Source organism: Episyrphus balteatus, chromosome 1 (assembly GCF_945859705.1).
Source record: "Episyrphus balteatus chromosome 1, idEpiBalt1.1, whole genome shotgun sequence".
Lineage (NCBI taxonomy): Eukaryota > Metazoa > Arthropoda > Insecta > Diptera > Syrphidae > Episyrphus > Episyrphus balteatus.
The window spans coordinates 149,686,621-149,703,282 of record NC_079134.1 but is presented as its reverse complement, the minus strand read 5'-3'; the positions used below and the strand labels follow the sequence as shown (position 1 = coordinate 149,703,282).

General features: G+C 30.9%; 1 protein-coding gene across 8 annotated transcripts in view; it reads right to left on the bottom strand.

Annotated features, from left to right (window-relative positions):
• LOC129906529 (guanine nucleotide exchange factor DBS) overlaps positions 1-16,662 on the bottom strand; it is a 208,407-nt gene that overhangs the window by 121,254 nt on the left and 70,491 nt on the right. The window contains exon 1 of one of the 8 annotated variants that reach the window (XM_055982316.1): positions 3,499-3,599. The exons of 5 other annotated variants lie outside the window; for them this stretch is intronic. In XM_055982316.1, coding sequence (XP_055838291.1) covers positions 3,499-3,502 — 4 coding nt within the window. In that variant the 5' untranslated portion in view covers positions 3,503-3,599. Of the gene's footprint in view, positions 1-2,101; positions 2,242-2,889; positions 3,009-3,498; positions 3,600-16,662 lie in introns of those variants that run through there. 2 more of the 8 variants (XM_055982317.1, XM_055982314.1) reach the window with 2 other exon arrangements.

Sequence of the window (16,662 nt, the reverse complement as noted above, 5' to 3'; positions counted from 1 at the left end):
CCTGTAGGTCCACGCGTTCTCAAACCGGGAGAACTTAAAAGTAAAAAAAAAATAGGCACGATTCTGAAAAAATAGGCATGATGTGGCGGTTTAACATGGAAGGCGATTTTTTAAAAATCTGAAAGTGTGCAAAGCGTAGGCCCATGACACAAGCTATCATTTGGCATCACTCCCAAAAATTGCTCTCAAGCCGTTTAGCTTCCAGGAGCGTTCAAAGATTCGGGGATTTTTCGAAAAAAAATTTTACCCCAACTTTCAAACGCGATTTTCTCGGAATTTTGAAAAAAATCGAAAAACCGGACTATACCACTATCGGGTAGCTGAGAATATAAGCTTTCATATGGCACCACTCCCTTGTCTCTAGATCAAAGCGTTCCAACGCCTATATCGCGGAATTTTGAAGAAAATGAAAATAAAATTTTTGATGCCAAAAGGTAGCGGGGACTCAAACCTACATTTGGGTACAACTCCCATCCCTGTAGGTCCACGCGTTCTCAAACCGGGAGAACTTAAAAGTAAAAAAAAAATAGGCACGATTCTGAAAAAATAGGCATGATGTGGCGGTTTAACATGGAAGGCGATTTTTTAAAAATCTGAAAGTGTGCAAAGCGTAGGCCCATGACACAAGCTATCATTTGGCATCACTCCCAAAAATTGCTCTCAAGCCGTTTAGCTTCCAGGAGCGTTCAAAGATTCGGGGATTTTTCGAAAAAAAATTTTACCCCAACTTTCAAACGCGATTTTCTCGGAATTTTGAAAAAAAATCGAAAAACCGGATTGTACCGGAATTTTTTTTATGATAAAAAAAGAAATATTTTACTAAAAAAAATAGAAATATATTTACCATTAAAAAAACCAAGAGAAAAGATCACGAAAAATTATCTGTCTTATTTATAAAAATATCCATGTGTTAAAATAATTCCATTAATAACTAGAACCAAACATCTTAAGCTATGGTGTTTTATAAAAGTTTAAAATATCTTCATATTTCATTGTACTTTCCAAATAAAAATCAATGTATCCTCTCACCCATCACAGCTCAGCTCAGCTCACTTTACCTTAGCTCACCCAACAGCTCAGCTCAGCTCACCGACAGCTCAGCTCACCCAACGGCTCAGCTCAACCATCAGCTCAGCTCAAATGAGCTGAGCTATGGTACAAAACTCAAAAGTGAGCTAGCTCAAAATTTGAGCTGAGCTGTGAGCTGAGCTCAGCTAACTTTTGAGCTTTGTGGCAACCCTGCAAGTTCCATATTGCTACTACTAGTGCTGAAGCACACACAATTCTCATAAAATTACCATATCGCACATTTTATGAGCAATTCATTTACTTTCGTTAACCATATACCGTACGTTCTGAACCGCACAACATGAGTAAATTTCACAGAATAAATTGAAAACTACATGGACGCAAGGAGGATGAAAGAATTAATTTATTGTTCACTTGATAAAAATGTAAAAAAACGAATTGTGGATTAATTAATTTAATAATAGAAGTTAAAAATATCAAATGAAATTCATTTACATATACCGAATGAGAAGTATAACTTCAGTCGCGTGTACATGTGTACACACACTCTTTTTTTTTTTTATTTATTGTACCTATAATGCAAAAGAGTTACGAGTTCTTTGTTTTTTCTTTTCAAGTTGAAAAACACGTAATTCCTAGTAACTTAATATAATCTGGATAGCAATTAATATTTTTTTTTTATTTTCCTCGAAGAAGAACAAATCAAATTCAATGCAATTTTAAGAAAATTAAAAATAAACAACTCAAAATTTAATTATAAACAACTCTGACGCTGACCAACTGTCATGATGATGGTGATGATGCTTAAAAAAAAAAAAAAAAACAGATTAAATTAATTAACTAATACGAAGTTTAAGTGCAGTAGGCATATAATTTGTATCAATAAGCACAAATATTAATTAAAATCATCTGTGAAGATACTCTGCTAAGAAAGTAATTTTTGCTATTAATTTTTAAACGATTCTTGACTTATTTGTTTCTAGCCCAAAAATCTACCAATTCCCAAATCAGAATCAACATCAAACAGAAAATCATTAAAAATTTTCAATAATAAAAACAAATTGTATCATACCACAACAATAACATCTAAAACGATCCTCAGCATCCAATGCAGATTCTGCCATATTTTAAATTAATTAATAAAAAACCAACACCGACACTTAAGGTATATAAAATTGATAATTTACATCAACCACAAATGAACTACAAATGAATTTTTTTATGTTCTAAAACACATAAAAACATAAAAGAAAATCATAAATGAATACTGTCATCGACACTATTATTATCAACAACAAAAAATAAAAAAATCGTAATCAAAACAAATCAAAAACCAAAATACCGAAAAAAGATACAAAATTTCAAAAAAAAAAAAATTATCCCGACTATGCGCATTTGAAACACCCACTATAGTCACATAAACACATCAAAAATACATTTAATATTACGTAATATTTACACAAAATGTTTTGTTTATAAAATTTTATTATTTCTTTTATAAAAACAATAAAAATTAAAGTTTAAAAGCGAATTTCAAAAAACCATCTTCAAGATACACAACACAACAATAAACTAAATCGTCTTCTTTATTATTATTAATTTCACTCAACAAGAAGTTTGTGTTCTAAATTCATTCATTTTTCTTAACGAAAAATGAAAAAGCAAAAAAAAAAAAAAACAACGAACAAATACAAACAAAATAAAAATGAATACAAAAAAATTCTGCGATAAGAAATTTTTTTTTCGTTCTTCTCGTGATTTTCGGAATGTAAATAGAAAATGAGGAAAAAATAAATATATATCCACAAAACAAGATAAAACACAAGAAAATTTCTATTTAAACAGAATATATTTTCGTACCATCACAAATTCGTATACAAAAATGTTATTCCCATAGAAATGTTTCGATAAGTGTATCTTTTAGTTTGAAAACAGCTCGATAAAGTATGTAATTGATTTCAATTAGTATCTTTCAATCTTCACGATGACAATGTTAATAATGTTCTTAGTTTTCGATAAAAGATACTTTTTCCGTTTAGATAAACTTATCGAAAAAACACGTTTTGAAAAAAATTCAATTCAAAATGACATTGAAAACCAGTCATTCTCACGCATTCGGAAGTGATTCGCAGAAACAAAACACACAAAATGTCAACGATCGTGATGATTTGTGTATAAAATTATGATCGTGTATCTATTAGATATCGGATTAAAAATTTTTATTTCATATATGAAATCGAGAACGAGTGTATTTAGAGACTAACCGCATCAAGTTGGTTGAGAGAAGCGCAAAGCATCACCTGTTCAAAAAAATTTAAAAAAAAAAGATACAAACAAAGCAAAAGATAGAGTATCTGCAATTATTAACACGTGAAGTTGTTTATAAATTCTCTCTCTCTCTCATCTCATTTTTATTTTTTCTATTTTTTATTTTCTATTTTACGGTAAAACTTTGATTTTCAATTTCACCCATTTTGTTGATGTTCTACTCTCTAGAACAGTGTGCTTCTTCTATCTATTTTTTTTTATGATGACTTTCTGCGAACTAGATACTCGATCAGGTTTATTGGATACACTAACTAACACTGGGGTATCTTTTCCATAATAAAAAATAATAATAACGATAAAAGTAGACTGACAGTTAATCTGACATTGCATTGCATTGGATAAGTATAGTGAATTAAATGAGTTGATGTCCGTCCATGGTTGTTATGGTCATTGTCAGCTTAAAAATAGAATGTCACAAAGTAACTGTTATATCTACTTATAGATACTGTTTTGTTTGTATCTTTTAATTAACCAAGAAGACTATAGGGGATATAAACAATTAAAGATGAATTTGTGCCTTTTTGGTTCAATGAATTCAAGCAAACAATACAAAGACAATTTGATATTGGACAAAGATGGGAATGAAAATATTAAAGCGATTCTTGGAAAATAAGAAGATTTGAGGCATAAATACAATATAGAATTGCATTCATAAGAGTGGAGGTACTAACAATAATTGTCTGCTGAGTTAGAACAGTTAAGGTGAGATGCATTTTTCAGGACTTTTGGAGATTTTATATAATATCGTAAGAGGCAATATTTCTAAGTGGTGGAGGTTGGATTTAAATCCAGAACCATTGGCGTGAAAGTCCAGCGGACTAATCAATGCAGCAATGCAAAAGTTAGTTTAACAGTTCGTGCGTTTTAACGTCGCACAGTGCGGTATTTTGACCAAATCAAATTTCTCAATTTGACCTCCTATCGAAAAAAGTTAAATGCAAAAGTTGTAGATAGTAAAAGTGTCTACAACTTTAACTCAAACCATTTTTTTTTAAATATTGAAAAAAATGCAAGAATACGGTTTTTTTATTTTTATTTTTACCAAAAAATTGGATTTTGACAAAACTTGGTTAAAAATTACTTTGTTATGTTTTCTATCTATTTTAAATGTTTTTTAAACAAAAACTTAATTTTTTGGATTTTTGAACTCTAAAATAAAACGTTCGAAACGAAGTATTAAAATATTCATAACCTCATAACACAATATTCTTGAGAATCTTGAGATCAGTAAAAAATGCAAATACAAAATTTTAATCCTAATAAAATAAAATAAAATAAAATAAAATAAAATAAAATAAAATAAAATAAAATAAAATAAAATAAAATAAAATAAAATAAAATAAAATAAAATAAAATAAAATAAAATAAAATAAAATAAAATAAAATAAAATAAAATAAAATAAAATAAAATAAAATAAAATAAAATAAAATAAAATAAAATAAAATAAAATAAAATAAAATAAAATAAAATAAAATAAAATAAAATAAAATAAACAAACAGTTTTTTTTTTTATTTCTTAGGAAATTTGATATTTATTAGAATGGAGTCTTTAGTATTTGACTTAAATAATGATTAATAAATGTCTATATTATTGCAAAATTTTATACAAAGTCAATAATTGTAACTATTACAAAACGAAAAAAAAAATTTCTAAATGTCATCTTTAAAACTTAATTTCTCAAAAACTATTTGAGTCAAAAAACAAAATTAAGAATAAATTATATATTTTTCTTTTCAAATAACTTTTATGTTTTCTTTGGTACCTATTTAATGTAAAAAATGTGCCCAGATATTTTTGACCCGGATTTAGATTTGTGCCTCAAAACATATCTGAACCAATCAAAACTACAATTTTGGAAATTATAACAGTGTTTCGTTACACATATGTATATTAAAATAATTTACTGTATTTTTAGAAATGTATCATTATTTTTTGTTTGTTTGTGGAGTTTGCAATTTGATCGGTTATCGGAATAAAGTTCTAAAAACTTTATAAAAAATATTTAGGTATCGTTTATTTATTGAAGATACAAAAAAAAAAAACATATGTACAAATTACACTTGGTAGAAATGAAACCTTCAAGAATTTTAATTGATGCCCCAAACATTAAAATCAAGCAAGTACCAAGGAAACTGTGACCAATCATGTGCATGTGGATTGGACGATTTCAACATTTTCATAGAAATGCATTACAGTGGCCTAAAATTATAAAACGAATTACACTTCTTAAAATCATGTTTCATGTAATGAATAAGATTTATTTTTTTTTTTTTACAGTGAATATAATAAAAGAAAAAAGTGAAAAAAATTTTACTATTTTTATTTTGTTTGATTTTGCTGACCTCTTTTTTGTATTAAAATTTATAAAGTAATAACTCCATGTAAGAGCACAATATTTAAGCAAAAGATTGAGACTTTTTTTTTATCTGTAGGTTTTGTAGAAAAAAAAAATTTATATTTTTTTGAAGCCGATCGAATTTTACAAAAAATTGACTTTTTTTTCTTTTATTAAATATCAATTTTTTTATATGATAAGATAAAACCAAATTACAAATTTTCCTAACAATTTTTTATTTACATTTTTACAATGCGCAAAAAATATAAAAATATTTATTCAAAACAATCATTTTTAATGAAAAAAGAAAAAAAAGGCTTTTTTTCTTCTAACACCATTAAATCGATTTTTATATGACAATTTATAATAAATTTTATAACATCTGAAAGCTTATTGTTTCAGTTCAAAAAACTTATATCGACCACGTCTATACAACATCTACAAAAAGAGCTAGATTTTTTTCTAACCCAATCTCTTTTCATCAAAAACAAGCAAAAAATCAATATTTTTTCTTTTCTAACACCATTAAATCCATTTTTTTTATATGACAACATATAATAAATTTTATGTATCTGAAAGATTATTATTTTACCTTTTAAATGACGTTTCAATCATATTTCTACAATGCCTACAAAAGAGTAAGAATTTTTTAAAGCCAATCATGTCGAAATTTCAAACTGAGATTACGGTACTTCCTACACTGGTGGCTGGTGAACGGCAACAGATCTCAACAGGTGTTTTGAGGTATTTTTCAAGATTGTGTAATTTGTAGAGCACGTACCATTATTTTTCATATATCAAATGAAAGGTAATGCGTATTAAAGTTGAACCAAATTTGTATATGTGCTCTAGATCAAAAGATATAACGTGTTTAGAAAAAGAACATCTTTTCAACGTTATCTCAAGATTTTGAATATGAAATTGATTGAAATTTTTTACAATTATAGTTTCTTCTATTACTTATCTACAGTATAAATTTCGTTCATCTATCTATTAAAAAAAAAAAGTTATAATCAATTGATTTTTCCTGTCGCTTTTTCGTTTCTTCGTGTTTCAAATCACTAAGGAAGTTTTCACTTTAAAATCAATTCCAATTTCGAGAGTAAGAGATTATGTCATCTAGTCTAGACTGACACGACTTCTTGGGGTATGAAAACTTTTATTAATATAACTGCTTAGAAAATATTGAATCAGACATGATTTCACATAGCTTTGAAAATTCTCAAACTGTGAAACAATTATCGTCTTTTCGATTATCATTTTAACAGTTATTACGGAATGACCTCCCTGTTTATAGCCTCGTTTGTTTTACAAACATTCTTGTAGAAAATTCACGAAGGAGAAGATTTAGACTTCATAGCGTTCCCCGTTTCCTTAGTCACAACTTTTTGTCAAACATGTTCATAAAAATACCTCAGGAATCGCCTAAAAGTATATTTGTCTTTGTCACAACAAGTCAGCTAATTTTTCCAAAAGTTAATTTTTTCGGAATTTAATCCATTCGTATGATTTTTTATAATTAGTAGTTTTGGAGAAAACCGGATTAAAAAAAAATTCATAAAAAGATAGACCTTGTCTTAAAACTTAGATTTAATTTTATTTTTTTGACAAAATCGTTGCAGTCGTTTCGGGAAAACCCAACTTTACTAAAATTGGTAGATATGACAAGTATACCGTTTTTTTGGCAGTTCGCTGACCGACAATTTACAAAGAAATTCGGTAGGAGTTTTAGTAAGTTCGTTTTGAAGTGCTGGAATAAAACTTGTCCACATTAGTTGTTCTACTAAAATATAAACAAATCAAAGTAAAGATTAACTTCTTTCAAAAAATAAAAAATAAGAAAAACAAAAACATTAATAGTAAGTATGTTGTAGTTTTAAGTACCTACACGTGCGGTAAATAATATTTTTTTTTGTTATTATTTACGTTTTATAACGTTGACTTGTATAAATGACAACTTATTTAAAAGTTCAATATTTAATTATGATATGATATACATAGTTGTTTAATTTGTTACTTTAACTTACTTCAAACAAAAGACATTATCTTCATTTTGTTTATGAAGCAATACATCTATGTAGAAAAAAGTAGCTTTTAAGTATGTTTGTGACATCTAATGTGGATCACCCTGTATTAAAATGAGGCTATAATTTGATTGCTGTTATGGTTAGGTTAACAAGATGCTGTTGACGTAGATAAATATAAATTTATTGTTGTACCTTATATGAAGATCATACAGGTGAGATAACCTTAGTAGACATTAATACAAGTTAGAAGCACAGTGTTTTTTTTTTTAACTTTTATATGGGCTTTCTTTTGATTTATTATTCTTCATTACGTCAAGCTTTCAGATTGAAAAGATGAAGGAGCGAAGAAAGGTTGCATTAACACAAACACTTGTGACTTTGACATTGTGTATTTAAAAAAAAAAAAAACATCTTTTAATTTGTTAAGGAAGGTTAACTTTCAAGAGAATGATTTGAATACAAAATTTGTTCACTTAAAGGAAATCGCAAGTCAAAACGTTCTTAATAGATATTTCTGTTCATATAAAAAAAATTACTGATTTATAGTCCAGTAAAAATAAACATCAAAATCGAAAATATCTACAAAAATTGCTATGGAGAATTTTATTGTTTTATTGTTTTTTTTAAAGAGTACCTCTTGGGGATTCTAAAACCACAAAGTTTGAACAAAATAACCCACTCCGTCGTCCGCCATTTTCAAAAGAGCTGAGAAAAGCATTTACTTGATTTACTCGGTCGTTATTGATCGTAGAGTAATTATTTTTGTTTACTATTATAGAAAATCACATTATCTAGAGTTTTTGTTATGACAAAATTTTCGATAGCTCTTACCAATAAAAAGTTATTGTCGAAAAACTCTTGGTTGGTATGGTTTTTAGTGTTTAATACAGGATCAATTTTGTAGTGAAATCCCAGTCTTGACAAAAAAAAGTATTTAATGGGAAATATTCATAGGTTTTTCATAAATTGTGATTTTGTCGCTCCTAAGAAAAACTGGAGTTTATATTATTCATAGACAATTTATATCCACATTTAAACCAATTTTAGATCGGTGAAACCAGAAAAGTGTGTAACTCTATATTTTCTGAAAATTAGATTTGAATGCATTTGTTATCTACCGTTCCTTAAACTGGGAATTCTCTTATAGTTCATGATTTTTATTTTATTGGCGAGATAAACATTAAAATTCGTTTTTTTTAGCCCGAAATTACAACAGTTTTTCGACAATAACTTTTTATTGGTAAGAGCTATCAAAATTTTTGTCGTAACAAAAATTCTAGAAAATGTGATTATCTATAAAAGTAAACAAAAATAATTACTATACGACCAATAACGAACGAGAAAATCAAGTAAATGCTTTTTTTCAGCTCTTTTCAAAATGGCGGACGACGCTAATTTTACTGGACTATTGAGAATTATAACCTGCAGCTCTGCAGAGAAGTATTTGAAGACGAAAAATTTGAAATAGTAATGGAGTTATGAATACCAGAGTTATGCATTATAAATATTAGTTTTTGGGTTGGCAACCATTGAGAGGAACGATATATGTAAGGGAGGATTCAGAAGGAATGTAACAAAAAGCTAGAGCATGTAGGTTGGGTCAATACAGGAAAAAAATGGAGGGGCAATTTTTAAGAAAATGCCTTAACTTGGAAAAAAAAACTATTAAAAATCAACGGTTGCACCAAAAATAATGTGCTGCACCTTTTTGTAAGGCCAACAACTTTTTTTATGTTTTTAAATAAAGCTGTTTAAAAGACTACTTTTTGAAAAATTAATTTTCAAAAAAAAAAAAAAGAGTGTGTGTACACATGTACACGCGACTGAAGTTATACTTCTCATTGTAAATGAATTTCATTTGATATTTTTAATTTCTATTATGAAGTAATTAATCCACACTTAGTTTTTTTTACATTTTTATCAAGTGAACAATAAATTAATTCTTTCATCCTCCTTGCGTCCATGTAGTTTTTAATTTATTCTGTGAAATTTACTCATGTTGTGCGGTTCAGAACGTACAGTATATGGTTAACGAAAGTAAATGAATTGCGCATAAAATGTTTGATATGGTAATTTTATGAGAATTGTGTGTGCTTCAGCACTAGTAGTAGCAATATGGAACTTGCAGGGTTTCTACAAAGCTCAAAAGTTAGCTGAGCTCAGCTCACAGCTCAGCTCAAATTTTGAGCTAGCTCACTTTTGAGCTATGTTCCATAGCTCAGCTCATTTGAGCTGAGCTGAAAGTGAGCTGAGCTGATGGTTGAGCTGAGCTATTGGGTGAGCTAAAGTAAAGTGAGCTGAGCTGAGCTGAGCTGTGATGGGTGAGGGGATACATTGATTTTTATTTGGAAAGTATAATGAAATATGAAGATATTTTAAACTTTTATAAAACACTATAGCTTAAGATGTTTGGTTCTAGTTATTAATGGAATTATTTTAACACATGGATATTTTAATAAATAAGACAGATAATTTTTCGTGATCTTTTTTCTTGGTTTTTTTAATAGTAAATATATTTCTATTTTTTTAGTAAAATATTTCTTTTTTTATCATAAAAAAAAAATTCCGGTACAATCCGGTTTTTCGACTTTTTTCAAAATTTCGAGAAAATCGCGTTTGAAAGTTGGGGTAAATTTTTTTTTCGAAAAATCCCCGAATCTTTGAACGCTCCTGGAAGCTAAACCGCTTGAGAGCAATTTTTGGGAGTGATGCCAAATGATCGCTTGTGTCATGGGCCTACGCTTTGCACATTATCAGATTTTTAAAAAATCGCCTTCCATGTTAAACCGCCACATCATGCCTTTTTTTCAGAATCGTGCCTATTTTTTTTTTTACTTTTAAGTTCTCCCGGTTTGAGAACGCGTGGACCTACAAAGATGGGAGTTGTACCCAAATGTAGGTTAGAGTCCCCGCTACCTTTTGGCATTTTTTTTTCATTTTCTTAAAAAATCCGAGATATAGGCGTTGGAAGTTGGGGGCGCTCACTTTCAGCTCAGCTCACTTTCAGCTCAGCTCAAATGAGCTGAGCTATGGTACCTAGCTCAAAAGTGAGCTAGCTCAAATTTGAGCTTTTTGCAACCCTGGCAACTTGCCACATGGAAATTACCACGTGCAACTTGTCACATGCAACTTCCCACATGCAACTTGCCACACGCAACTTGCCACATGCAACTTACCACACGCAACTTGCCACATGCAGCTTGCCACATACAACTTGCCACATGCAACTTGCCACATGCAACTTGCCACATAAAACTTGCCACATGCAACTTGCCACATGAAACATGTAACTTGCAACGTGTTGTGTGTTTTATGTTTGCCGTACTGCGGCGTACTGCATTTTTAAATACTAAAGTACTGCCTACTCTAAAGGTGAAACGACAGCCCTACTACCCAGGGTGATCGCGTCATAATCCCTTTGACATTCTTGTCAAAAAGTAAATTTTCATACTCACCCTCCCATAAGAAGTATAACTTCAAAAATACGTTTTTGTGTGTTCAATTTCCAAGTTTCAGTACTAACTTCTTTCAAGCAGCTCTTCCAAACTTCTAATAACTAATTTTATTTTTCTTGACTCTAATGTCACTCAATCATGTTCATATGCTGTTATGTTATGTCTAGACCTAGATTAATATAAAATTATTATATTTGGTATATAAAGATCATAAAATTTTATATAACTTTTTGACGTAAACAAAAAAGTAGAAGTACAAATATGTAAATATTCTTTTATTTTTAGCTTTCTTTTGATTTGTTATAATTTATAATAGGAATAGTTAAGTGACTTTTGTTTATCTAACAGATAAAAAAAAACTTTGTTTTCTGGTTTAATTTTGGTTAATTCTTTTTATGTGATCTTGTTTAAAGAAGAATTATATTAATTTTCAAATAGTGTTTTTTTTTTATCAAATTGTTTACATAACTACTGAAGACGCACGTTTAAGCAATAAAAAAATGTTAGAAGAAGTCTCTAAGTTTTAGAGTGACAAGTGGAGACTTTTGTCTTCCCTAGAATCACTTAAATTCTTGGATTCAAGATTCAAAATTTTTATAGGATGAATTTTTTTTTTGTAGAAATATGTATTTTTTGTTTTTTTTTTGCATTTTTTATTTTTAATTTTTGGTTCATATAAAGTTAGCGAAAAAATTATTCAAACATGAGAGGAGGCTAATTTAGTTCGTTTTGTTCGTTCCTTTTTTTGTTTTTCGCTAAGTATATTAGAAATCAGCGAAGAACTTCTACAAATATAGCTACGGATTAGTTGAAGTTAACTTCCAAATTTATTTTAATTGATTTGGTAGGTAATAAGATAAGTTACAGCAGTTTCGAATTTGTTGCATATTTTGAAATTCATTTTAGCTAAGTTTATAAAAAAGTTATCGAATTAACTTTTCAAATACCTATGGGGCGAGACAAATTGAAGTAATTTTCATGAATCGTTTTAAACCTTTTTCTGAGTTTATTTTTTTTTTGTCTTTTTTTTTCGCTCAGTTCATACAAAGTTAGCGAAAAATTTTATCAAATATAAAATCGAATATATCGAAGTAGGATTTTTAATTTGTAGCTGTTTTTTTTTTTCAATTTGTAACCATTATTTTTTTTTTTCAATTTCATTAAAAGTTAGCGAAAAAAAAACTTTCCAAACAACTAAAAAAGTTAGGCTTTTTTTTAAATTGCTGCAGACTTTTTACTAGTTCGATATCGATTTATTTTTTCTATCTGTATATTTTTTCGCTCAGTTCATATGAAGTGAGCAAGACAATGCACCAAATATTACCTCAAATTAGACAAATTGTGGTTAATAATTTTTGTAACTTGCCTTTTTGCAAATAAGCAAAATATTTTTATTTGGTTGCACTTTTTTTAGAAGTAGCTTAAAAACAAAAACAAAAAAACAATAAAAATAAAAATAACCTTAAAATTTAAACATAACTTTGATTCAAATGATGCCAATTTTATTGAGTTGCATCGTTTACTTCATATGAACTCAGCGAAATATAAATTAAAGAATAATTGAAGAACAAAATCATATAGATGGAAAACAAAGATTTTTAAAAATTTCATATGTCTTAATGTCTTAAAATTGCCAGCTCTGCCGCTAGCTCCCATATAGGTAATCGGCAATAATTAAGACCTGAAGCATTAAGTTTGATCCTCTTTTTTTGGAGAGTTTTTGTAAGTTTGATTTGATATTTAAAGGCTCTGGTGATTGACTTTGAACTTTGAACCTTATTTGGAGACTTTATCGCTTATTTTTTTGTAAAGTAGATTTCATTTTCATTTTACACGAAGAAAAATCAAAAGCTGTTCAAATGAAACCAACAAGATCCATTTGATCCTTTTTATTTAGTTTTGTACAAAATTGATTCCTTGGAAAACTCTCCAAAAAAACACTTAAACTGCGGAATAAAAATGCATCAAAGGTGACTCCGATATGAGATGAACAAATTTTACTATTTTTGAAGACTTTTTGATTAAATTTCGTTAAGTTTCAATTCTAACAGAATTCAAGTTATAACATTTTCATTTTTTTGGAGACTTTAATGTTTAATTTTTTGTTAGTTTGAGTTATTGAAAAACACACACAAAAACTTGATTGAAACCTGAAAGTCCTCCTGACTCCTTTTTTAATATTTTTCTGTAAATTTGATTCATTTGAAAACTCTCCAAAAAGAAAAAGTGCAACTTGTTGATTTAAAATTCTTCAAAGCGATTTAAATGGAAAATGCCGACGTAAGTATTGTGATTTACTTGGAAATAAATTATATGAGTGTTAGAAAAAATGTTTTTTTTTTTTTTAACCACGACACTATTTTTAGAATTCATCTGTGAAGGAGCAAAGTTTACAGCAAATTTACAGTACAAAATTTGCTACAAAAAATAAATAGCAAATTACACAATTGAATTAGAAATTAAAAACATCGTTTTATATTTTTTATTAAGTTGAATTTATTAGAATTTTATTGAAATAGATATTTCTTTAAATGACTTTCAATGTAATTTACTTTTTAATCTTTTTTTTGTTTTTTTTTTTGTTTTTTGTTTAAATTGCAAGAGAATAAAGAAATCAAACAATTTTAAAAGTTAATTGATTTACGATTCTGGGAGACTTTCATCACCATAATCGCCTTGTTTAACTAGGTAATCAATTAAAAAATACCTAGGCCGGTAAATATACCGCCACTATGACCGCCTTGGGAAGTGGAACCAGCAACTGCACTGTTAACTCCATTAATAGCTGAATTTCCATTAAGTCCACCAACTGCAGTGCCTCCTACATTACCAGTTGCACCACTTCCTAGAATACCAGTTGCACTACCAGCAAGGGAGCCAGCACCGTTTCCTAGACCACCAGACAAACCAGCACCTAATCCACCAGCTAGAGCTCCAGCTCCACCAGCAGATCCAATTTCACCTAAGTTATTAGTTGCAATAGGTTCTAGCTCGTTAACAACTCCACTAGCACCAGTACCAGTAATAGTATCATCATTTCCATCGATAATGGTTTCTTGACCGTTATTGGATCCAACAAGGCCATCAATAACATTGCTAAGAGTATTCGATAAACCGTGAACTAAACCGCCAAGAAGACCTTCATTGTCACTGTCGGCATTGGATCCTTGGCTGCCATTTGGTAATGGACCGCCACTGGGTACTTCGGAAGAGATATCTTGACTAGCACTAGTTAGACCGGAACCTTGATTTCCAATGTTTTGTGAAGCGTCATTTACAACTGAACCTAGATTTCCAATGGTTTCTAAACCACCATTTACAGCGCCGGGAACTTGATTAGCTAAACCTTGGTTTGCAATGATTTGTGAAACGATATTTACAGCGGTAGGGATTCCGCTTGTTTCTTGTCCTTCACTTTCCCCTTGACTGGGAATAGTATTTTGATAGTTAATAATATAAGGCAATAGACTTACATTTAAATTCAGAAGACCGCCATTACTGTTAAGTAAATCGGCGTTTATATCGGCTAAATTATGAACATTTAAATCTAAATTTGCAAGACTGTTTATAGCTCCGGAATTTTGATTAAGTGGGCCTTGATTTCCAATGATTGGTGAAGCGCCATTTACAGGGCCATTTGCACCTCCATTACTGCCAGCACCGCCTTGAAGACCTCCATTGGCTTCTTGTGGAACGCCGTTGGGTGCTTGACCGCCTTGACCGTTGGATCCAGCAAGAGTGTCAATAACATTGCTAAGAGTATACTTTACACCGTCAATTACAACGTATAGAACACCTCCATTGCCAACTGTAATACCACTATTACCATTAACTGAATTCTCATTTTGATCTTCATCGCTACCTTGACCAGAACCGTTTATGATATCTTGACCGACATTGGGTACATTTGGTAATGCACCGCTACTAAGTACTCCGGAAGAGATATCTTGACCAGCACTATTTAGACCGGAACCTTGATTTCCAATGATTGGTGAAGCGCCATTTACAGGGCCATTTGCACCTCCATTACTGCCAACACCGCCTTGAAGACCTCCATTGGCTTCTTGTGGAACGCCGTTGGGTGCTTGACCGCCTTGACCGTTGGATCCAGCAAGAGTGTCAATAACATTGCTAAGAGTATACTTTACACCGTCAATTACAACGGTTAGAACACCTCCATTGCCAACTGTAATACCATTACCTAAATTCTCATTTTGATCTACACCGCTAACTTGACCAGAACCGTTTATGATTTCTTGAACGGCATTGGATCCTTGACTGCCATTCGGTAATGGACCGCCACTGAGTACTCCGGAAGAGATATCTTGACCAGCACTATTTAGACCGGAACCTTGATTTTCAATGATTTGTGAAGCGCCATTTGCACCTCCATTACTGCCAACACCGCCTTGAAGACCTCCATTGGCTTCTTGTGGAACGCCGTTGGGTGCTTGACCGCCTTGACCGTCATTGGATCCAGCAAGAGTGTCAATAGCATTGCTAAGAGTATACTTTACACCGTCAATTACAACGGTTAGAACACCTCCATTGCCAACTGTAATACCATTACCTAAATTCTCATTTTGATCTACACCGCTAACTTGACCAGAACCGTTTATGATTTCTTGACCGGCATTGTGTCCATTTGGTAATGGACCGCCACTGGGCACTTCGGAAGAGATATCTTGACCAGCACTATTTAGACCGGAACCTTGATTTCCAATGATTGGTGAAGCGCCATTTACAGGGCCATTTGCACCTCCATTACTGCCAACACCGCCTTGAAGACCTCCATTGGCTTCTTGTGGAACGCCGTTGGGTGCTTGACCGCCTTGACCGTTGGATCCAGCAAGAGTGTCAATAACATTGCTAAGAGTATACTTTACACCGTCAATTACAACGGTTAGAACACCTCCATTGCCAACTGTAATACCATTACCTAAATTCTCATTTTGATCTACACCGCTAACTTGACCAGAACCGTTTATGATTTCTTGAACGGCATTGGATCCTTGGCTGCCATTTGATAATGGACCGCCACTGGGTACTTCGGAAGAGATATCTTGACCAGCACTATTTAGACCGGAACCTTGATTTTCAATGATTTGTGAAGCGCCATTTACAGGGCCATTTGCACCTCCATTACTGCCAACACCGTTTTGAAGACCTCCATTGGCTTCTTGTGGAACGCCGTTGGGTGCTTGACCGCCTTGACCGTCATTGGATCCAGCAAGAGTGTCAATAACATTGCTAAGAGTATACTTTACACCGTCAATTACAACGGTTAGAACACCTCCATTGCCAACTGTAATACCATTACCTAAATTCTCATTTTGATCTACACCGCTAACTTGACCAGAACCGTTTATGATTTCTTGAACGGCATTGGATCCTTGACTGCCATTCGGTAATGGACCGCCACTGAGTACTCCGGAAGAGATATCTTGACCAGCACTATTTAGACCGGAACCTTGATTTTCAATGAT